The sequence below is a fragment of the Stigmatopora argus genome, chromosome 8, assembly GCF_051989625.1.
Source record: "Stigmatopora argus isolate UIUO_Sarg chromosome 8, RoL_Sarg_1.0, whole genome shotgun sequence".
Classification (NCBI taxonomy): domain Eukaryota; kingdom Metazoa; phylum Chordata; class Actinopteri; order Syngnathiformes; family Syngnathidae; genus Stigmatopora; species Stigmatopora argus.
In genome coordinates, this window is record NC_135394.1 from 7589933 (window position 1) to 7612699 (window position 22767).

The 22767-nt window shown below is 38.9% G+C and overlaps 3 protein-coding genes across 9 annotated transcripts; 1 reads left to right on the forward strand and 2 right to left on the reverse strand.

Annotated features, from left to right (window-relative positions):
• Positions 1-2335: 2335 nt before the first annotated feature.
• Positions 2336-8914, reverse strand: tmem44 (transmembrane protein 44). 7 transcript variants are annotated; one of them, XR_013301325.1, is made up of 11 exons: positions 8586-8913; positions 7570-7696; positions 7407-7497; positions 6834-6994; positions 6217-6303; positions 5963-6133; positions 5724-5849; positions 5521-5586; positions 5325-5396; positions 3303-3420; positions 2501-2621 (listed from the first exon to the last, which is right to left on the reverse strand). XR_013301325.1 is itself a non-coding variant. In XM_077607169.1 (10 exons), the coding sequence occupies exons 1-10, from the start codon at positions 8765-8767 to the stop codon at positions 2439-2441; spliced, it is 1266 nt and encodes a 421-aa protein (XP_077463295.1). In that variant the 5' UTR covers positions 8768-8914; the 3' UTR covers positions 2336-2438. The 7 variants fall into 7 exon arrangements, 5 of the variants coding, with proteins under 5 accessions (XP_077463295.1, XP_077463294.1, XP_077463293.1 ...); XR_013301324.1 differs by having other exon boundaries at positions 5265-5396; XM_077607169.1 differs by lacking the exon at positions 3303-3420 and having other exon boundaries at positions 2336-2621; positions 8586-8914.
• A 382-nt stretch (positions 8915-9296) lies between these two features.
• lsg1 (large 60S subunit nuclear export GTPase 1) lies at positions 9297-13504 on the reverse strand. Its single transcript, XM_077607173.1, has 14 exons — positions 13401-13504; positions 12831-12957; positions 12593-12713; positions 12431-12517; positions 12255-12341; positions 12104-12164; positions 11627-11803; positions 11193-11543; positions 10972-11073; positions 10742-10884; positions 10522-10646; positions 10325-10404; positions 10085-10255; positions 9297-9996 (listed from the first exon to the last, which is right to left on the reverse strand). The coding sequence occupies exons 1-14, from the start codon at positions 13497-13499 to the stop codon at positions 9820-9822; spliced, it is 1908 nt and encodes a 635-aa protein (XP_077463299.1). The 5' UTR covers positions 13500-13504; the 3' UTR covers positions 9297-9819.
• An 848-nt stretch (positions 13505-14352) lies between these two features.
• fam43a (family with sequence similarity 43 member A) lies at positions 14353-16338 on the forward strand. Its single transcript, XM_077607172.1, has 2 exons — positions 14353-14421; positions 14541-16338. Exon 2 carries the CDS (start codon positions 14555-14557, stop codon positions 15581-15583), a length of 1029 nt encoding a protein of 342 aa, XP_077463298.1. The 5' UTR covers positions 14353-14421; positions 14541-14554; the 3' UTR covers positions 15584-16338.
• Positions 16339-22767: the final 6429 nt, after the last annotated feature.

Genomic DNA, 22767 nt, shown 5'->3' on the forward strand with positions numbered 1-22767 from the left:
GCCGACGTGCTAACCACTCGGTCGCCAGGCTGCCCACTTTGCGTTTTATTCATTTTCCAAACTGCTTATCATCACACGGGGTGCTGGAGCCTATCCCAGGCAATTATGGGCACCAGGCGGGGAGACCCTGAATTGATAGCCAGCCAATCAGGGGGCAGGAGGAGAAGGTCAACCATACACACACTCACATAACCTTTAAAATATTCAACTAGCCTACCTTGCATGTTTTAGGGATGTGAGAGTAAAGCGAGGTACCCAAAGAAAAACCATGCAAGCCCAGGTAGAACATGCAAACTACACACATTGAACCCTCGAACCCAGAACTGAGGCCAACGCCTTAACCACTTGCCTCAATCATGTTACGTTTTAAATTAGTTTATTAAATGTTATCAGCACAATTGTTGGTGCATACATTTTTAAGCCTATTCCACATTTAGAACAATGAAATTCAAATATTTATCATTCCAATAAAACCAAACCTAAAACTCTCACGCATGGATTGTAATTTATTTTTAATCCTCACTGGGAATTTTCAAGTCGTTGGCTTCCACAGAAGGCGCTAGACGTCCAATCTGTTTTGACTGGGAGGGGCGAATGAAGGCAGTCTGACCAGTTTTATTGAACTGGAAATTTACTGTCATCAATGGAGAAGTCTGCACTTGCCCGCTTATTTACCAAATTCCAAGAATTCCAACTGCCATGAAAATCAATCAGTTTCTTGATAAAATTCCCAAAGCTCCCAAAAATTCCTCATTACTTCTGTTATCTAACCAGAGGGGAGTGAAAGAGACAGTTAAAGTTGGATGCACTTTAACACACATTGATTCATTTCCAACCGTCTATTGTTTTACTCTAAAATTCAACACAAAAATAGCAAATCCAGATTTTTTACTTGAGGAAATTTGCTATGTACTGTATGCATGAAGTATTGTAGAGTGTCTTTCAGTTAGTTTTTCTGTTAATATAAACGTTTCTTGCTTACATTTTGTTTCACACACTCGATATTTCTACTCATGGACTCTTATCCAAAGTTGTATTTATTGGTTATTTATCCACTTTTTTATTTGTTGTTGTTATTTGTGCACTCCCCTACTTATTTATGTTGTGACTACTTATGTTGCCTACTAATTATTTATTGATAGTTTTTGTTTCATACCTCATTGTACTTGTATGACAATAAAAACCATTCAATTCAATTAACTCACTTAAGTTTTTCCAAGCAATTAAAATTGACCAGGCTCTATACAAAAGCATATTATACCAGTAGTTGCTTTATTTCTCATTGTATTCCTGTGCTTATTCACTTCCTAGCATTTTGTGCTTCTCTTTTTGCAGAATAAGCAAAATTCAAGTCCTGCGGGCACAGACAAAATGGCGTTGACCATGTCCTCCACAAGTGAGGCGATCACTGACGTACACGCTAAGAAAAACAAAAAGGGCCTTTGCAAACTGTTGCTTGATGTCCTAATCCATGCCCCTCAGCCTTTCTGCCAACAGGATTCCATGTTTTTTTTGTAGGGGGGGACACAGCCTGTTTTCTTTTGACACCCAGTCTTGAAAGGGTCAATAGTTATGCCAACTCAGCACATGATGACATCAGTCTGCGTCACCCAAGGACTTGACCTTGGTAGTCCATTTCTTGAGTTCAGCGGTTCAACAAATGGATACTGACATATTAAAAAAATGCAATACAATTCAAAACGACAGATTGAAAAAATGAAATTAAGGAATTAGTCTGTATGCTTATCTTTTAATGACACGTCCAAAATAAACAAAACTTTTTTAACGTTATTTTCAGACACTCCGAATCATTTACACATTTAAAGAAATGCATGATTCGTGTTGAATATCAGGTTTGTGGGTAACTTTTTTGGGTAACATTTGTCCCCTAAAGTCAAGAGTGGAGCATATTGCAAATAAAAATGTGTTAGAATCAAGTTTTTAAGTGTCATCTTATGTCGGAAAATGTATAAGTCATTTGTCCTATCAGTGATTTAGTCATGTGCCATGACTAAATGTGTTACACTCAAGTTTTTAAGTATTATTTTACGTGGGGTGCCTTCAAAATCATTCTGACATTTTTGATTTATGACCATGTCACTGGCACACATACTGTATATAAAGATATATTATTAGTTGGAGATAATTTTTGCCCCAAGGGAAACAGGATATGTTCCCATCGCACAATGATGATGTCTAAGGGCACACTAATCTGATGGTTGGGAATAACGGGCCAACAGTGCGTTGCAAAATACAGGATGTGACCGAATAACCTCCAAGTGCAGCAAGGGGATAGAAGGAATTTTAGAACCTTTAAAAAGATCTCTGCGAGTAGTCAGGTACATCTTTTTTAATGCATCATTTGTTCAACTCCTCAAATGAAAACACCAAATTATAGTGTCATCAAATTAGTTGCATAGGACTGACATTTTTTTGTATCATTTGAATTGGCGAACAGCCTCGTTACAGGACAAACCATTCTGAGGGAGTACGCATGAGGCGTAGGTGCCCTTATCAAATGGTTTGGGGTTGCTTGGCCACTCTTGCAAGGGGAAAGCCTTTCCGTCCTTGGGTTTTGATTTTGCTTCACTCCACTGCACATTTCCTGCTTCAAAATCCCACTAAAAACAAGGAAAGTTCCACACAAAATCAGGGAGAATAAGCACAATCGCACAGAAATTAAACAAACACTCAGCCAAGGTCACGTTACTTGGTTTTGTTCATTTGCTTGTTAGGAAGCAGGCTTATATGAAATGTTATTTTTAATTACTAAATGAATTGACCGGCTGAGTATTTTTTCATCCCTCCCACAACAAATAACTGCTAATCAAAAGGATAACTTGACACCTTTGTCCTTGGGAGAGGTGATATCTTTAGAGCAACATTTTTTATCAGGCATTGCATGAAGATACAATGTAGCACAATCTAATCTTCTAAGCTGATGAAATTTAGTTGTAGTTAATTAAACTCCAATCTTAAAACCCTATAAACAACTTTTCCCCCCAGAAAAATAAAAAATAAACATAGCAGCATCATTGTTAATTCCTAACATCTGTTAGTACATGAGCGGAAAATAAAATGCAAGCACATTTATTTACATTGACTTTTCTAGTCATCATCTAGTGCTTAAAGATGCTATAAAATGCTATAAAAAGTACAGGAACTTTTTTCAAACATAACACTAATGAGTCCTTAGCCTTGGAGGGTTTGAAATATCACCGATTGGCGGTCCTCTATAGAAAGAGGATATAATCATCCTATGCAGACGTGCCCTGCCCAGCTTCGCTCTTCAATCAACTAACCTTCACGAGAGAACAATTGGGCAGTGCAGAAAACATTTCCCGGCCTTAATCCAACCCTGTTTCATCATGACTGACAAACCGTACTCTGCACAATAGTAGGCCATTCTCTCCACCTAATCTACTGGCAGAGGTGAGTCAGAGATAGTAGTTGATTAGTTACAAAATGGAACACAGTCATCCACCCAAACATTGATTTGAATGCATTTCACTAGGCCAACATCCAGCTCATGTACAGTGACTCTCTCATAAATTAGATTTTTTCTTATTCTAAATAGTAGTTTTTAATTCGACCAGAGAACCATATCACAACACCGGGAGACACAAATAATAACAAAACACAATCGAGAGCTGTTGGGGAGCAGAGGTCAGTTCTGGGTTAAACCATTTACTTTATATGACAGGCTGAGTTGTTGTTTAAAGCTATCATAAACACATTGGTATCATGGAGCTGCAATTTCAGTGAAATATATAAAATTACAGAAAAACTGTCATATTTGAGAGGTTGGAAAAGAAAAGTTTAAGTGTTACAGAAAGTTTGTAATGATTATTTAAACAAAAAAAGGCCTCTCCCAAATATTTGTGCACCCTTGTTGGTTCTTTATTTGAATACCTTCAGCACTAAATTTAAATATGTTTTTGTTTGTTAAGCTCACTGACTTGTAGCCTACTTTCCCAGCTAAATTCAATAATGGGAATGGGTTTTATTTTATATTCATGGTGGCCTTTTGCCATCTTTTCAACTCTTTGCATCTTCCCTCGTGAGTGGCCTCACTGGAGTCTCAAAGACACTCCCAAATGACCTCAACGAAAAATGTTGTTCAACATTGTGGTTTATGGGCTTTCAGTTTTCACGTTAACAACTATAGTGAGGAAACAGGCACAATTCTAGCTCCAGTTTTAAGGGGAGAGAGAGAGAGAGAGGCAGAACAAGAAAGATCTTAGATAAACAGAGGCAAAACTCCATTCAAAGTGACCAACAGAGCAGCTTCCAAACACAACATATTTCTGTAGCCACTGTCATTGTGCATTGCTCAACTACTCAAGGCATTTTGAAAAAAGGACATGCTTTGTACGGGTGAGTAATGTTGAAGAAAGTGTTTAGCGGCTTATAAGCTGTCTACAAATTCTTATTTCATTTTCCTGCTGACCTGTACAATTTGAACACTTCTTTTAACAAATTATGACACACTTTCCTGCGATATGCTGGCCACTATTTTAGGGTGTCCAAAGTCAGCTGGGGTAGGCTCCAGCAGCCCCCAAAAGACCCTTGTGGGGATAAGTGGTACAGGAAATGCATGGATGACACACTTTCCGTCAATTATATGAAATTTGAATTTTTTGTGGATAAATCATCTCATATATCATTGACTAAATCAAAACAATCCTTTCCAGGCTTGTGAAGTCTGGATTTGCACTCTGGCATTTTATCAAACTTGCTGACTGTTGTCTCGAGGAAAGGCCTCTAATGACTATGTTCATCACTTCCCCAATGGTCATGTGAAAGTCCGAATGTTACTTAAAACATTGCAAAGCTGTTGCACTACCGGACAGAACATGACAAAAAAAGTCCAAGAACATCTTGTTAAAAAGCTTGGATTGACTCTGTAACCAGAAGGTCGTGAAAAATATTTAAATGCCATTCTCAAAGTTTGCAGTATTTGAGTATGTCCAGGGTGCCCAAACTTCTGCATGCTCCGGTAGAATTATGAGACGAATGGGAGCATTGAATGGCATTCAAGAGGTTGTGAACTTTGGATGAACAAAATAATTAACACTGGTATTCCTGAAACCCCTTGACTGGAAACCTTTAGAGTCAAGCTCCATCTAGTGGCAATCCCTGAGTGGTACTCAATCACTTCAGGCTACCATATTAATTAATTAAATGCACTGTCCATTCTGTGAAATGTTATATTGGCGATTACCCAAGGAAATAATACCTGTACTTAAATCAGTCCTACCCACCTCTAGATCAGAACTGACAATTGAAGAGTCACATGATGCATCACAACCATCAACTCGTACCATTGGAACATTCCTGCTCAGAACCTTGTTGTCCACTGCTTTCCCAGACACTGTCGCCTCTCTGGGGTCCCTCTGTCAACAATGGGTGACGTACATCTGTCTGAGACACTGAGATTGATGAGCAGCTATGAAATTTTACATTTTTGAATTGTTATCTCTAGAAAATGTTTTGCATGCTCAGTACAACATGGCTTACTTCTATTATGGCATCTTTACTGACGTCCATATAATGACCCATCTCCATCAAATTGATTTTTTTCCCCTTTGAAAAAAGGGGGAAAGCATAATGGACATCGTACTAAAAAGTAACACTAGCATTAATGTAAGTGAAGTTTTTTTTTTTATTACAAAAATGTTTCAACACTGTTGCACCAAAATTCAATGTAAGAAATTACATACTTGTTTTCCATTGTGCTCTACGGCAGCTTTGTCGTTGGATGAGTCACCAAGGAGGCTTTCCATTTCTGGAGAAAAGCTCATAGGCTTTTGTCTGGTTTCCATGTGACACCAGTAGAGGACTACAATCTGACACACACACCAAAGGTCAGAAAACTATAACAGGGTGGTGATATAAACATATTATATATTGATGCATGCTTCATTTAATGCTGATCTGTATTGGTATTATTTCAGGATACAAAAAAATCCAGAGAAGCACCACAGATTGCACAAAGCAGCCAAGGCATAACCCTGAGAAGGAAGCGGACTCCAGTGTCGAGCTGAATTAAGGCGGCAGCATAAAGGGCACCAGATAGTGAGCACAGAACTCCAGAGAAAATGTATGCTCTTGACAGTTTCTTCCCTTTGAGCTGCAAAGGACGACACAAAAAAAGCTAGTTTAGGTAAATATACTTGCTGCTTGAAAACAGGGCCCGATTTAAGAATCTCTTACAACTCTGCCAAGTGTGGGGAACTTTGAGGTCAAGTTGATGACAAAAGACAGCAGTCCAATGATGTAACCCAGGATTTCAGTGTTGTCCTAGTACACATCCACATGTTTAAAAAAATGTAGTAACAATACAGCACATCATTTGACATTTGTTTATGTACTCATGATTTACCTTATATATTTCATTATACTATATAAAATCCTTCTTTGATTTCTATTGTGTCAAATGGGACAGAATGTAATAAATGCATCTTTAAATAAATATCTTACTAGGTCATTAATTTACTCATTGAATGTAAAAACAATTATTTTACTATTTAATGATTTCATGGACACATGTTGAAGCACTTTATTATTATAAGTCAGTGGGCAGAACAAACACCTGATAGGTTACTCAGCACATCAAGATGATACCATAGAGCACTTGTATTCTAGGTTGTTGCGAAGAAAATAAATAAATAAATCAGGTGACTTATCTCAACCACTGTCATACACGTATTTGATTGAATGATATAGAAACAATTCTATTGATCTCAAGAGATCACCTCACTGCCGCTCTTCTGCCACTATCTCACTTCAAACTTTGTCAAAGCCGTATTAGCCATAGTGCTCATACTTACTTGCAGGTCAACAGAAAGCAGTCTCCTCCTCAGAGTGAGCTTGTCTGTTGTTGGGCTGTGGAGGATGCTTGACTTCAAGAAACCTCCCGAAAGTGCAGTCAGTAAACAAACAGTAAGAAGATGAGATCTCCTGCACTTCCTGATTGTTCTTCGTCTTCTCTCTAATGAAAACCATATTAGGGCCTCCTAACTATTACGACAAGTTTGGTTGCGGTTCTCTAACAATGGTTTGACAGAAAAATAAATTAGCTTTTTAATTCATTCTATAATACCATCAACTATGACATTACAATTTAAAAATATAACATGAACATTCATTTTCTTAACCACTTATCCTCACAAGGACCATGGGTCCCTATATATATATATATATATATATATATATATATATATATATATATATATATATATATATATATATATATATATATATATATATATATATATATATATATATATATATACACATATATATATATACACACACACACACACACGATTCGATAATTTATATTTTTAGAAAGAATGTGAAATTTTTTGGGCCCTTTTGACTGCACACTGTGTTAAACTTACCCGTTTGCCAGTTCTTGAAAATGCACAATGGAATAAAGCAGGCTATAACATTTACCAAATCCAGAGTAGCAGAGAGAAGACCCATTAAAACCTAAAGAAAAAACAACATTTAATACCTAAAATGAGTCTTTGGCATTCAACTACATTGATTGTCTACACTTACTTGAATGTGCAACTGTCTAGACAAAACAGCGCCTGTTAATCCACACACGTTACCAAGGAAACAGTAGAGGGAAGTCGCAATGTGTCCTGGATGTCCTCCACGATGATTGCACCTTTTATACAGGAGACTTGAAATATTAATGAAAGAAAAAAAAAAGGTACAAGGAGCACCAAGAAAAATTAAAAATTTCAATACAAATGATTGCATAAGCAAACAATGAAATTAGGTTAACCAAACTAAACATTTCCTGCTTTGGGTCACCAATACTACAAAGTATTGTGGTCTAAATTCCTACCTTTAAACCAGCATACAAACAGAAGTGTTTAACAGAATTGTTTGCAATACAAATCTCAATTTTGGATACGTTTTGAACATACCTTCAAGTTTTTTTGTTTTGTTTTCAAATGCTAAATGTCAATATCACCCACAAGGACATCAACCTGATTAAGAAAATTCTTCCCAAAAATATGGAGCAGTGCCCAATTGGAATTTTGGAGTTTGGAATTATTATAGTATTGGTTTGATGTTGCCTGTGCTGACAATGGTGGCCATGTTGGGCAATTGTAAAATATACTATATATTTTTTTCTTTTTAAACATTGCATGCTGCAACACATTCGTTTTTAAAGCCTGTAAAATATGTAACATCAGCCTCTCTCCCTAAAAAGGAGAGAATGTAGTGGAAAGCAGTAATTTACAAAAAAATAATTAAAAAATGGAGATTCACCCAATAAATGTAAATTTAAAGGGTTTCCCCCCTTTTTTGATCTGCAGCAATTGACACCAATTTTTTAGCACAGATGAAATATTTAAGATACAGGTTTTAGCATGTATATTTGATATAAACACTCGTTTGATAATCATGCTATTTAATCAGCAGCACCTGGTGAATATTTGGCATAATTTAGTAATTTGATAGATTTAAAGAAACAGATCCATCTTGACACACGTACATCTATTTAATACTAATAGCAAAACCAAAGCTGTTAAATTTCAATTAGAGCAAAAATTACTTACAGAAAACTTGAGAGCAGTAGAAGTAGAGAAGATAAGGACACTAGCCTAAAGGAAGAACAATTGAATCCTGGGTCACCAATTGTAAAACAAGAGGAGGCAGAAGTGATGCAAAACTTTAGGAGACGCAAGGGAAAGGAATCCTGGTCTTTGTTGTCCCAATCTTTCTCCTGGGTCGTGGCCATGTTGAAACCTACTCTACTGAGCTCCTGGCATTAAGGGCCTAGCACAGGTATGAAACTGACCAATACAATCATGGCAAGAATATTTATTTAGGGGTGGGGCTTAGACAAGTATATGATAGGTCAGGTGAAGGGAACCTATGGCTCGTGAGCCATATGTGGCTCTTTTGATGGGTGCAACAACACGTATGACTTGACTTACAAATTATGAGTATGGCACTCTCTGTTTCTGTCTCTGTCAAAAAGTTTCCCAACCCCTTTGATGGATTTTGTCTTTGCGGGAGGATGTAAATAAAAATATGTTTTAGATTTAAATCATGTTTTGTATTGTGGATGAAGTCTGCATCTAATAATATGTATAAATTATATTTATTATAAATTACACAGTCTTGGTGACCATGATAATTGGTATGGTAAACGAGTGAATAAAATATCAAATTGTTCCCATGTAGCCATGAATTTTACAATTTACCCAAGTCTACGTATTTTACAAAGGTTGGTTGTCCCTTTACCATAAATCATTACTCCTGTATGTGTGGCCTTCAACACATACAATGTATGCCAGTTTATTATAATGTGAGTCATGAAAATCTAAAACTCAATTACTGTATATGAACTCAAAACATGATGACAATATCATATTTTTCTCCAGTCCATATAATTCCTAGCTGTAAAGCTCTTCTGTCTTCATGAGTTGATGTGCTGATTGAATGGAGAGGTATGCCTCTTGTTAATTGTTCAGTCATTCATTTTCCGTACTGCTTATCCTTACAAGGGTCGCAGGGGGCGCTGGAGCCTATCCCAGCTAACTTAGGGGCACCAGGTAGGAAGGGGACACCCTGAATAGGTTGTACAATAAAATGTTAAACTTTATGATTTGTCATGATCATAGTGATCTGATTTATAATCAATGGTTCAGTAGATGGAATGTTTTCCACATATTGACCTACAAGCCATTAGTTGACATCACCTTCAGGTATACGAGGCATTCAAAGACATCATCACCAACTTCGTTATAGGTATACTTTGATTCTCCTTGAGATTACATTTAAATATCAAGCATCGAGATGCTTGTTAAGCCGGCGCACTTTCTCTTTCTTGTTTCTATTGCCGTGTTTCTTCCAGGGTTTTCCCACCATCTCTGCTGCGGCTTTTCCAGGAGCCACGATTCCACTTCCTGGTTTGTAGCCCATGACACCTTGGACTCCTTTGGAAAGGGCTCGCACATTCTCCTAAAGAAGCCACACAGATCCCATTATACTAACTCAAAGTAAATCTTCTAGACAGGCCCAATAAAATAATGTGGCTTAAGTGGTTTACCGCATGAAAGAAGTTTTTGTCTACAGTATTTTCGATCCTCTTGACCTTTCCTTTGGTACGTGTTGAACCGAGGTCACCGTTTTCCAACTCATTTCTTTGGAATTTGTTGTGCTGTGGCTGGAAGTCCTCAGCTTTTATGGAAGGAGGGGGGTGGCAGTACAAAAGTTTTCCCTGTAAAATAGGCAACAATAGGAACGTTTGTAGCATTTGGCATCCTTCGTATCTTTAATCTTGACTCACATTGACATAATCCTTCAGGATATAGCGTGCAGATCTGGGCTGATCAGGCTGGCCGTGCGATGTCATAAAGCCTCTCATGTCTAAAAGGAAAATAAAATATAAATATACTTTGAGAAGTCACAAGACAGGTTCAAGATGAGGCCATCCAGGTTTGACCAATGCCAATGAACCCGCTGCAGTGAATCTTGTAGACTTACATCCGTAAGCCATGAGCATCTCCTCTGAGGTGGGGTGTCTGTCGGGGTCTTCGTCCTCTCGTGGCCTGATAATGTTAATGCCATACGTTCCTTCCAGCACATGCCGAGGGATTGTTTGGCACACTTAGCACCACTGTTAAGTTAATAACCTTGCTTTCAGAAGGCGGCTATGATTGGAGTCAATGTATTGGTAAATGAGTGTGGTAGCGTTAAGGATATGAGAGAGGCGGCTGGTACGTGGTCTCTCATCTGGTCAATTGGTAGGATCCCACTGCAGATCATATCAGCTTTGGTGGAGACAAAGGATGGCATAACTAGACCAGGACAGTCACACAGGCACAGTCCTTCCTCTACATACAAAGTCTGTGAAACACGACACAACACTCACAATAATACCATTTTAGATTGTTTTCGCATAGTCATTATTAAAGGCTTAGTTGAGGTGTGTACCTGAAAGTGCTTCGTGTGCCCAGGAGTCGCAGAAACCGACACTTTTTTGTTTCTTAAAATGGTATTAATAGTCGAACTCTTTCCCACATTAGGATAACCAACCTGTTGAAATAAAAATTGGGGAAAATGACTCATTTCAGCTACACGTGGTATTTTGCTCTAGTTCACTCTGACCCCATTGCAATCCTCAAGACAATCAGTGGAAAAAAGGTTTGACCCACCAGTCCGACTGTCAGTTCTCCGTCTTTACACCTGGGCCCATTGTGAACCATCTTGAACACCTCCAACAACTCATCCTTGTGCAAAAGGCGGGGGGAATTACGGAACGGGGTCTCATTGGATTTGCTAACAATATCCTCCTCTTCCTGTCCCTCATCTTCAGGGGCCGTTAGCCACTCATCCTCGTCATCGTCGTCGTCGTCCTCCTCCTCATCCTCCTCCTCGACTGTGAACTTTGCTCTGTTATCTGCCTCTTCAAGCTTGTCGTGAACCTCCGCCAAGCTCCAATTTTCGTTGTCGGGCTGTATTCCATCTTCTTGGTCGCTCTCTCTAGTGCCTTTCTGCTCAATGCCCTTCATAGTTGGACAGCCACCTCTCAGTACATGACACCATTGTACGATACTTTATTGGTTTCCTTTCTTACATCCCTCCTTACCTTTTCTTCTGCTTCCAACCTCTCGCTTTCAGCCAGGGCAGACCAAAAAACTGCTCTTAGGCCTTCTTTCTCAAAGTGAGAGGCCCAGGCTTGCCGTTGTTGCCTCGTCAGCAGATCTGCTTTATTCAAGAGCAGCATGTTCACCTTATTCTCTGACGCCTCTTTTACATACAGCTCCTTTCAGCACACAAACAGAGTAATGTAATTATTGACAAATAATATTATATATGTATGTGTGTATGTGTGATATGATCTCACATGTGTATGTATGTATATATGTATATATGTATTTGGTCATGAGTTATATTCTTGATCAACTAAATGTTTGTGTCACATTTCTCTCCGTAAATATATAATATTAAGACTTGAAAACACGTGCAGCATATATATGGATTTTTTGTTAAATTTGGGGAAATTTAGGCTGTCCAGTTTTAGTCAGATGCGATCTTTAGTGAAGAAATTACGGTAAATTCTTACCAGGTCAGGACATCTGAACAACGATGGATTTCTAGCATCCACGATCTGCACAACAACATCACTGTTGGAACACAAATGATCACATTCATTTTTAACCCTTTCACTTCAATTTATTTTTATTTATTTATTTTAAAAATCATTTTTTTTTAACCTTCTCTCAATGACTCTCCACAGCTGTCTCCAGAACTCCAGATTCTTCTCAAATGGAGTGAGGCATAACTTTTGTTCCTCTTCCAACCTTTGGAGGCAATTACATTTACATTCATAATACATTGGTTAGTGCCAAAACTTTAAAAGTATGTACATTTTAATCAGAACAATACTCACTGTGCAAGGTTTCTCCTCCACTCCAAGAAGCTGTCCCTTTCTGCCAGCTGTAAAGCTTCTGGACTGGTGCTTTCATCCCATTTAGGACTTTAAAAAATAATAAATATAATCAATAAAATTGGAAAATGTTAATTTTGTATTTTGGAGGTGGGTTGAAGTTACCGTCGTGGAATTCTGAGGAAGTGCTTGTTGTCTTCTTGAAGGTTCTTCAGCCTCTTTCTTTCTTCAGCTGTTAATAAACCTGCTCTAGCGTCTGCTGGTACAAACTTGATGTTGAGTTTTTCTGAAATAAACACAATAGAACGTTATCTTGGATTTAGAATATTGCCCGTCAACATAATGGAAGCTTATTTGTTTGTTTGTTCTATTGCATTACAAGAGAACATAACCGATCACTTACCAGCTACAAACTCTGTTCCTGCTAATTCTGCAGTTGCCAAAAAGTCATCCATGGAACTCTGTTCAGTCACTGACTGCAGGTTCAACCTTCCCCAGTCATAACCATCTTTCAGCTCACTCGTGTGCAGCTAAAAAATAAAATAAAATTAAAAAATACAATATCTCAGCAAACACAACTAGTGCATATGAGTCATTTTTATCCTTAATTTATTGTTTTAGACATTCAGAATTATCCTTTTGCATTTGTGCACGATTTATGCTTGCACTTTTTAAATCATTATGGAGTGCAAATAACATCATAAACAATTAAGAGTCGTTTGGAAACCATGTCGGTGATCTAAAACGTATTTAATACAAAATAACAAACGTCAAATCAGCAATGGTTATATGGACCGCACTACTCTTTACTGACAAAAATCAATGGGATGGCACTGAAAAGAACTGGCGATCTTTCGCAGCCATACACTGAATTTTCATGTGAAATAATATTGTTATTATAATACTTTGAAAATAGTTGAATTGCTTAAACACCGCTAATTAAAGACGAGTGTAAATGATAGGACGTACATACCCATGTGTCTGCCTTCTTGTTGACTCGACTTGTGTGATGTCTTTCCTTTATCAGAGCTCTTCCGAGTTGTGCTCCTCCTCCAGTCTTCTTCTTCCCCATAGCGCCTATTACAGAATTACTTCAGTGCCGAAAAAAATGTATTGATCTGATTTTATATATATCGAAAATACGCGAGAAGTCACCAGCTAGTTACATGTGCCCTGGGTTGTTGTGAAAAGAAAACGGAAATGGAATGTACTATTTTGCCAAAGGGATAATTGTTACCAAATCGACGTTGTATATTGAATTGAATGATTTTATTGTCATTAAACAAGTATAATGAGATTTAAAGCTTCACCATGAAGTGCATACAGCGATATTAAAAGATAACAGATGGATATTTTAATTTTATAGGAAACCCTCGTTGTATGGTTATGGAACGTTCCAAATGGGTGTCCAACTATCAAAGATGTCCTGAAAAGAAACGATACGATTATAATTTGTTCCACTTCGCTTACAAATACGGAATACAGATAGAATACATGATTTGCAAATACAATTTTAATTTGCAAATAGAAGGAAATTTAAGATTAAAAAAAATTGCACTAAGGTAATATTGGATATTGAATCGAATGCTTTTATTGTCATTAATATACAAATGGGAGTATAGGCTAAACGTCCATATGACAAATTAAAAATCAGCCTTAAAAACACTCACATTTCGCATTCTACGTGTTTAAGCAGATTGGCATTTCATTGAATGTATAAACGTACTGTGCCAGAAAACTTGAGTTAAAAATGCAGCATTGTAGTGTCCGGAAGGTGGCGTCATAAATACACAATGAGTAATGCACGATTCCTTTTGTGAGACTGTTGGGCGTTTCACACATACGTCACATTCTCAGTTGGTGCGGTCCCCCCCTCGAATTCCGAAATGGTTTGTGCCACTATATATACCCTGAATCCTGGTCAGCTCCTCTCCAGTTGAGAACTCCACGCAAAGCCTACTGTAATGGACCACAATAGAGGATGGACACATGAAGTACGGTGTCTTGTAGAGTAGCTCACACATGACTTGACTAGGATTAGAAAGCATTTAGACATCTAGTAGACTTGAGTAGTGCTCCAATAAAAAAAGTTCATTTTCCCCTTCTCTCTCAGCCAAGGTCTCGAAAATGCTGCCTTGGAAGAAAAATAAGTTCGACCTGATCGAGGAAGACAAGCAGTCCAAGCAGAAGGGCTATGCGGTGAGTCTCAACTACTCGACGCTTACCTCCTTCGCCAAGTCTTGCCCCGAGAGCGCGCTCAACCGGGTGGGAAACATGTTCAAGTCCAAGCGGAAAAAGATCAAGATCACCAGCGATGACCCCACGTACACCGTGCTCTACCTGGGCAATGCCACCACCATCCAGTCCAAAGGGGAAGGCTGCACCGACGTGGCGGTGAGCAAGATTTGGGGCAAGAGTGACATGGGCAAGAACGGCACCAAGATGCGGCTCACCATCAGCTCGCAGGGGATCCGTATGGTGCACGTGGACGACAAAGCCAGGAGGCCGGGACACTTGTACCTGCTGCACCGGATAACCTACTGCGTGGCGGACCCCAGGCTGCCCAAGGTCTTCGCCTGGATTTACCGGCACGAGATGAAGCACAAGGCGGTTATGCTGCGCTGCCACGCGGTGCTGGTGTCCAAGCCAGAGAAGGCGAAAGCCATGGCCCTGCTGCTCTATCAGACCTCGGCCACGGCTTTGGCTGAGTTCAAGCGCCTGAAGCGAAGGGACGATGCCCGGCACCAGCAGCAGCAGCTCATCGGGGAGCAAAGCATCCCTTTGGCGCCCATCAGGAAGCTGCTGAATGGCCAGTGCAACTACAAGCCGCCGGTGGAGCGCAGCCGGAGCGCGCCGAAGCTGGGCTCCATCACCGAAGACTTGCTCGGGGAGGAGCAGGAGGAACGGGCCATGCACTTTGAATGCGAGGACGTTCTGGACACGGAACAATGCGTGGTCAATGGCAAACAGGAGCTCACCCAGATTATTAACGATTTGGGCGAGATGAGCATAGGTAATGACTTGCAGACTCTGAAAGCTGACCTCAAAGTGACCAGACTACTATCCGGGGAGAGCACGGGGAGCGAATCGTCCATAGAAAGCAGTCATGAGCTCCAAGTGCTCACCAACGGCTGTGAGCACATCAAAGTACAGTGAATAGCGTCACATTAAAGACATTTTCATTTGTTGAGCCAACATGTCTTCTCCTAGACACTACCCACTTGTTGACAGCATGAAGATTTTTTTTAAAAATTGTGCCTCTAAAATAATAAGTTTCAGTTCGAAAAAAATCTGCACGGTTTGCGAGATAATGCTATTTTCGGACTGTGTTCACAGATAAAATAAAAAATAAAGAGATGTCTGCATTTAACCTGCCAAAGCTTGGCGCGCCAAAAGAAGCGCACGCAGGACTAATTCCCGTCTCTTTTATTAAGAGGATTTGCCTCAAGACTTGTTTACGCAACTTTTTTTCAGTGGAGAAAATAACATCAGCTGTTGAAAACCCTCTAGAATCCAAAAATACTGGTCGCTGATTAGTTTTACTCAGCGATGGGCCATATATGTGTCATGTCAAGTGCATTTGTTCCATGCTTCTAACCCGATTTTTTTTTTAAAGATTCCACACACCTGTTTTTAGTTGATTCCAACCTTTTAAAAAAATGTCAACCCCTTCTGTTCTTTAATTTGCACTGTTGTGGACTTTACTGAACTATCATATGGACTACCATGTGCAGAATGTTGTTTTATGTTGTCCAAAACATAAATGTCATATTTTTGCTATGCAAAAGAAAAAATAGGTAGATGTAAGGTCAGATGTTTTCAAGTCTAAAAATGTACATTTTCTAAATAATATAAAAATGTGGGTTATTTGTGAACCCATTGATGATGATAATAAAAAAAAGTGAAGGCAATGAGTCAATTCATGAGTTTTGTCTGAGAGCAAGATCTTTTGTTTAAAATGTTTCTGTCAAGTCAAAAATACATTAAAAAAAATTGGGGGATCCAATTAAACAAGCAAAAAATATATTCTGGGGCACGTGATTTGCTTTGGGGTACAATAGCTAACTTTGGGATTGGAACAATTCCTCCGAGAGGTAGTGTGATTGTGAGTGCAAATGGTTGTCTGTCTCTGTGTGTCCTATAACTGATTGGCCACCAACCAGTCTGGGGTGTAGTCTGTCTTTCGCCAAAGTCAGCTGGCATAGGCTCGAACACCACGTGACCCTGACCTGGATAAGCGGTGTTGAAAATGAATGAATAGATACTTGTGTGTGTTTCCTCAGTGGGAGTAGCCTGCTGCTGACAAGACATTTGAGTAAGACCACTGAGGTCACATTTATTTGCGCCTCAGGGCAGACACGAGCCAGATCACAGACAATTTCAACATCACATGGCCATTTATGACAAGGCCACATAAACACTGATTTAATAGGATGCTTTATTCATTTATTATTGTATTACGTGACCTCACATAGTTCATTATTGTCCACATTGCACATATCAAACAATAGGTACCTCTCTTGAGTTAAACTTGACTACAAATCAGAAATGGCAAAAGTAAACAACATGAACTGGGATTAAAAAAAAAGGGATTTTTTTCAAATGTGCTTTCCCAGTAGGGGAATCAATACTAATTCAAGTACAGTTGCCCTTTATTACTTAGACTCCATGATATAACCACCATAGAACTCTCTCTATTGATGTATTGATACATGTGACGCAGTACCCAGTGCAGAGATGCAGCGATGAAACAGTACACTGACACAACAGAGAAGCGTCACAAGGGTTGCAGGGGGTGCTGGACCCTATCCCAGCCAACTATGGGGATCAGGTGAGGGCAAACCCTGAATCGGTGCCCAGCCAATCGCAGGGCACAAGGAGACGGGCAACCATTCACGCTCTCACTCATAACTAGGGGCAATTTAGAGTGTTCAACCAGCCTACTCTGGATGTTTTTGGGATGTGGGAGGAAACCGGAGCACCCGGAGAAAACCCACGCAAGCCTGGGGAGATAATGCAACGTCCACACAAGAAGGTCCAAACCTGGTATTGAACCCTCAATCTCAGAACTGTGAGGCCAACGTCCGAATCACGCTGCTGATTCAATCCCACTGGCCAAAACAACAAAACATATTTTGTATTTTAGCCACTGTCTTAGCGTACAAACAAATCCAGGAGTTGAAATTGCTGCCTAGCATGGCCTCAAAATACTTTTTCTCCAGCCTCACAAAAAGATTGACATTGCTGAACATATTTTGTCTTTTCAGTGCAATGTGACTGTGGTTGAATCCAACCAGAACACACATCTTTGAAGATGGGGTCACATTGTCATGTGAGTGACCTGTGGCAGTGACCTCACACAATCAAAATAAACAAGCCACTTTTCATCTCCTGCCGTTAAAGTAGCTCGATACATGTCTAGGTAAGTTCCCTTCTCCCTGACCTACATTCTCACTGCAGCGTCTGTCACACCTCCGCCAGAATTAGTCATTTTCACACAGTCACCCAGACTTTGCTTTGCCACAGTGTGTCTGTCTAAAGCTGTGATCGAGTTTACATTGACAAGTGCTTCTCAAACATCCAAAGGTGACAATCATACGCTACCTAACTGATAAGGAGCGATCATTGATGTTTACTTGTCAAACACCACGTAGGTGTTTGCTCAACCCACTATGTAGCATGGCAGCACGAAAGAGCGTTAATCAAATATGAATCACTGACTGTTGCTGTGTTGCGTTACAGCTCTCAATAGCGTCTCTACAATAACACTCATCTGACAGGACATGACGAGCGAGCCTTTTAAATTAGATTTAAAAGGTTGGACATTGGCATGTAATTATCTGTACTGTTTGTTAACAGTTGAACGAGGGTTGAAAAGAAATTGTCGACTAATCGTTGAAGTCATCATGTTGAATTTTGGTGGGATTGAATTTTTTCTCCCTTTCACCATCTTGCTGTCTCTTCCCTGGTAACTTCTGTCTTGGACAGAAATGGACAATGACCCTAAGTATACTGCCAAAATGGTTAAAAAATGGCTACAAGATAAGAAAGTCAATGTTTTGGAGTGGCCATATACTGATCGGAATCCTAAGCTATGTAAGAAACATTGTTCAATATCAAGGGAACCTTTAAAAGATGTAATTTAATGAACAATAAAAAAATCATTTGACATGCCTTGGATACTGTGAATTTCATCCTGAATTCACCATGGTTACTAAAATGGCAGATGATTTACCTGCTCCAAGTGGCGGTTTTGCAGGGGTGTCATTTGCTCATGTCTGTCTTTTTTTGGGTCACGCTGTATATAGATAGTAACAGGGGTTCTAGTGAGAGCAATCTAAGAAATAGGCAGGAAATGTGCCAGAGATTCACGTGACAAGATCGTGCACAAACTGAGAACATAATTAGACGTTGGATAGTGGCTGCCCTGAAGACCTCCTGGAGGGTCTTGTGCTTGACACAGCTATTCATGAAGACGCAGCATGTAATTAAACAGCAGACGTTAATTAAAGGCACTGGAGGTGATTTCAATGAGTCACAGGGTAGAATTAGAAGAGGAATTTCCTTCTTATATAGAGCAGCGACAGCAGACAGCTTAACACGATAAATTTCATTATAGAGACAGCTACGCTTCTCTTTAGTATACACCCTGGTAGGAATCCTACAGAATGTCTGTGTGGGTGCAATTTCATTACCATTTTATTGAGAACATTGATTGTGGATGCAAAATATTGTAAAGCATATACCTCAAAGAATTGCTGAAAAACTGACACCTGGAGAGAATACTGTTCTTTAGATATTCTTTATATTCTTTTTTTAACTAGGTCTACAATGTCTTGTGTGTCTTATGTCTGTCTTGCTACTGCGGCCAAAAAAATTCCTGAATTCGGGATGAAATAAAGTTCTAACCTAACCTATACTTCATGGTTTCCCAAAGCAGTGATTATAGTTTACTATAGCTTTAATTAGATAAATGATTCAGTTGGGATCTGCTTCGGAATAATTGTTGAGATAAGAATAGCCTCATTTCCAAGGTTTTGAGTCATTACACATTTTGGTAACTGCAAGGAGGAGACAATACAGTTATCAGCACATGCATCGAAAGAACATAATGTACTGCGCAATAAATTAGAGTGCTATTAGTCTGTAGATTTTCCTTAGCATTCCCTCCTATTTTTAGGGATTTACATTTTTAGAGGACATTTTTTTGGACTAATCGCTTATATGTAATATAAACTCATTCTTTCAAGATGGACATGACATTGATAAAATGCCAGTAGGAGTTCATTCCATAGCCTTTTGAAATGGTTGAAGTCAGGATTTTCAAAAATGACAAACTCATTCATACATGCCATTACAGATCTTGATTTGTTGAATGGGACACAGTCGTGTTAAAAGGAAAAGGGGCTTCCACAAACTTCCACGTACAATTGTCCAAGAATGTTCTTGACACACTGTGGGAACAGGTGCAAAGTGTGTTCCACTTCCTCTTCCAGTCAGGCATACATTTCTCTTTACAGTGCACACAGTGTTCTTCCGCTCTTCACAGTGTATGAATGGTTGACTTCTAAGAAGCTCCGACTGTGTCCCGGGCTGGTTACACTGACCAGATTAGGCATAGGATAAAGCCTATAGTTGCTACATTATGACATAAAACCCTGGGAACATTCTTTAGATGTTCTCAAGTGGCAATGTCATCAACAGCTAGTAATTAGTTGCCAATTTGATTTCAAAACCAATTCTACAGGTAGGTTTTTTGATTTGGTCTGACACTATGTCTGTGCAAGTTTGTGCAAATTTTGTTTCACTGTACTGTGCTGCTTCGAATGAATTGTTTCACTGTCAAAGCAATGGTAGAATGCTGGAAAAATGTGCCATGTAGTCCCCAGAGAAGCTTCTTCGTTGGATATACAGTTGTACCTCTACTTAAGAAACGAATTGACTCCAGAACGTGTTTTGTAACTAGTGTTTTTCACAAGTAGAGCAGTACTTTGGAACTAAATTTCTCATTTGTTCCACGGTCCTAAAAAAAACCTAAGAACTAAACCTAAAATGATCTAAGTGTCCCAATTCAGTATGAAAGATGAGAGAAACAGAAAAAATATGAGAGAAATTATAAGAAAATAATACAAATATACAAATGAGAAAAAAAAAAAAAACGTTTATAGGAAATATATCCATGCTTTGTGGATTTCATAACTTGGAACTTGTTTCATATATTGGAACAGCAATGTGCATATAAAAGGGTTTCGTAACATGCAACTTTGTGACGCATTACAATGGCTCGCCTCGTGAACCATTATTTGTCGGTCCAGATTGGACCAGAGTGGAAACACAATAATATCACAAAACACCAGACTGACTTGCCATGCATCTTGCATCAATATGGTCCTTTCACTCCCTAATATACTGTATATATGTGGATCAAATGTTACATTACACTTCTTTACCATTAGGTTGGACAGATCATGGTGCCTTTGAAACATCTTGCTAAGTGTCACAGTCATCATTGGCTCTCCTTATGGAGTGCAAGGACAAATAAGTGTCCTCTTTGTTCATAGACTCACCCCCATAAGGCTGTGAAATTTCATATCTCAGAGTGTCCCATTCAGAGAGTGGTGCACTTGTTTTCCACTTGCTGCAACACAAAAGCTTTGCCCCCAGAGAGCCATAGATTTCAGCAGGGTTATTTTGGTCTTTCCGCTCACAGGGAGGAAATGGAATAATAACCTTGCACAGAGAAGAGAAAAATCCCAGAGTGACCTCTCGGACACTGTCTTAGGGCGATGCAGATGAGGGAGAACCTTAAAGCAGTCTAATAGCATAGCGAGCAGTATATATTTTCAGCTCGCTGTTTTATAATGACAGCATGGAGGGAAAGTAGACTGTTTGTTCATTACCTTTGTTACCAGCAAGAGTGGCCTACTTTTGTCATGTTGAAATCCTCATGTGTAATTTTCCCATTTCAAAAAGATTCAGGAATCACAAGCAATGTCCAATGAGAAGCTTGCCAATGTTGTCCCATTGGACAGACTGTCACAGTTTTTTGTTTTTCTGTGCAGCAATAACAAGACAGGGGCAACACCTCTACAGTGGATTAGAAAGTTTCTTAAAATGGTTGCACAGATAATCTTGCCTAATGTGAGCATCTTTCTTTTCTTCATTTTAAAGTCTGCAAAGGACTAAATTACAACAACAAAAATACTCCTGAACGATTGGCCAAGCCTTTGCGGTTGTGTGCTCAGTGGGGTTTCAGTCATATCGAGCATACTATAACAATGTTTTGTTTTCTATCTCATTTATGAAAAAAATCCGTTGTGAAAATGTGGTGTGATCTTTAGGTGTGAGACATGTAAAAGCTCCACACTGCTCTAAAATGTGGCTAATCTTTACTTAAATTGTGATAGGATGATTTCAGAAAGACTATCTAGGTAAAACACCATCAATGCACTTTGTCTAATGCCTTCTGAAGAAGATAATAATCCTCATTTGCTTACTATCAATAAAGTGGTACTGTCTGAGCTCACTGACACATTTAGTGACACACTTGGAGAGTGCCAGCGATTAGATTGGCATAGGTAATCAATTATGTTTTTCCATGCAATGAGTGTGCTGTCACTGACGGATGGGTAGCATCCCGCACACAGTGCTGTCAATTCACTATCACCGTGAGCCTTTCTGCTAAGTGGATATTTTCAGTCACACCATTTGGCTCTAGCCAACCCAGGTGCAAAATTTCCCAATGTTATTTTAACATATATTTAAATTTTTAGTTTCAATTTCAATTTCAATTTTCAATTTATTTGGCAAGAAGTAGTTTAAATGGAATTCCCTAAAATAATAATACATTTCTTTTTTTTATTTTTCATTAGTCATATTGGTTCAAGTAGTACTTATAAAAGTAAAGGCAACAGAAGTATTCCAAAGTTGTTTATGATTTATAACAATAAATGTAGTGTTCTGCCTTTACTAGTAAAATGTTTCTCATATTAATGCAATCTATTTAAAAATGTTAATAAACAATGCATATATCTGTTATTATTTCAATGATGGTTAATTTCTGGCATTTTTTTCCCTACCAAAATTGTACTTTAATTTAGGTATATTTCAAATAGTTTAGTGGAACGTCACACTCTAATTCATTTTAAGATAAAATCTTTGAGCAAAAACGTCTTGTGAACTTGAAGCAAATGTTTTCAACCAGCTGTTTTGGCTCATTCAAGAGAGTAGAAGGTAGTGCCAAAGTTTAAAGCCTATGTTCCTTTTCAAACTCCCAATGGACATCTCCTGCGTTGAAAGCATGTGTGAGCGGCTGCAATGGCTTTAGCCAGATGGCCGTT

Bases quoted from the DNA above. Each gene is read 5' to 3' on its own strand.
- tmem44 (XM_077607167.1), bottom strand. From the start codon at position 8,767: ATGGCCACGACCCAGGAGAAAGATTGGGACAACAAAGACCAGGATTCC. The intron at 7,498-7,569 runs GTAAGTGTAGAC...TTTTTTCTTTAG, and splicing joins CTAGACAGTTGCACATTCAA to GTTTTAATGGGTCTTCTCTC. The intron at 5,587-5,723 runs GTATGTAATTTC...CTTTTTTCAAAG, and splicing joins TAGAGCACAATGGAAAACAA to GGGAAAAAAATCAATTTGAT.
- lsg1 (XM_077607173.1), bottom strand. From the start codon at position 13,499: ATGGGGAAGAAGAAGACTGGAGGAGGAGCACAACTCGGAAGAGCTCTG. The intron at 12,714-12,830 runs GTAAGTGATCGG...TGTTTATTTCAG, and splicing joins AGGAACAGAGTTTGTAGCTG to AAAAACTCAACATCAAGTTT. The intron at 11,804-12,103 runs GTAAGAATTTAC...GTGTGCTGAAAG, and splicing joins TGTTCAGATGTCCTGACCTG to GAGCTGTATGTAAAAGAGGC.
- fam43a (XM_077607172.1), top strand. From the start codon at position 14,555: ATGCTGCCTTGGAAGAAAAATAAGTTCGACCTGATCGAGGAAGACAAG.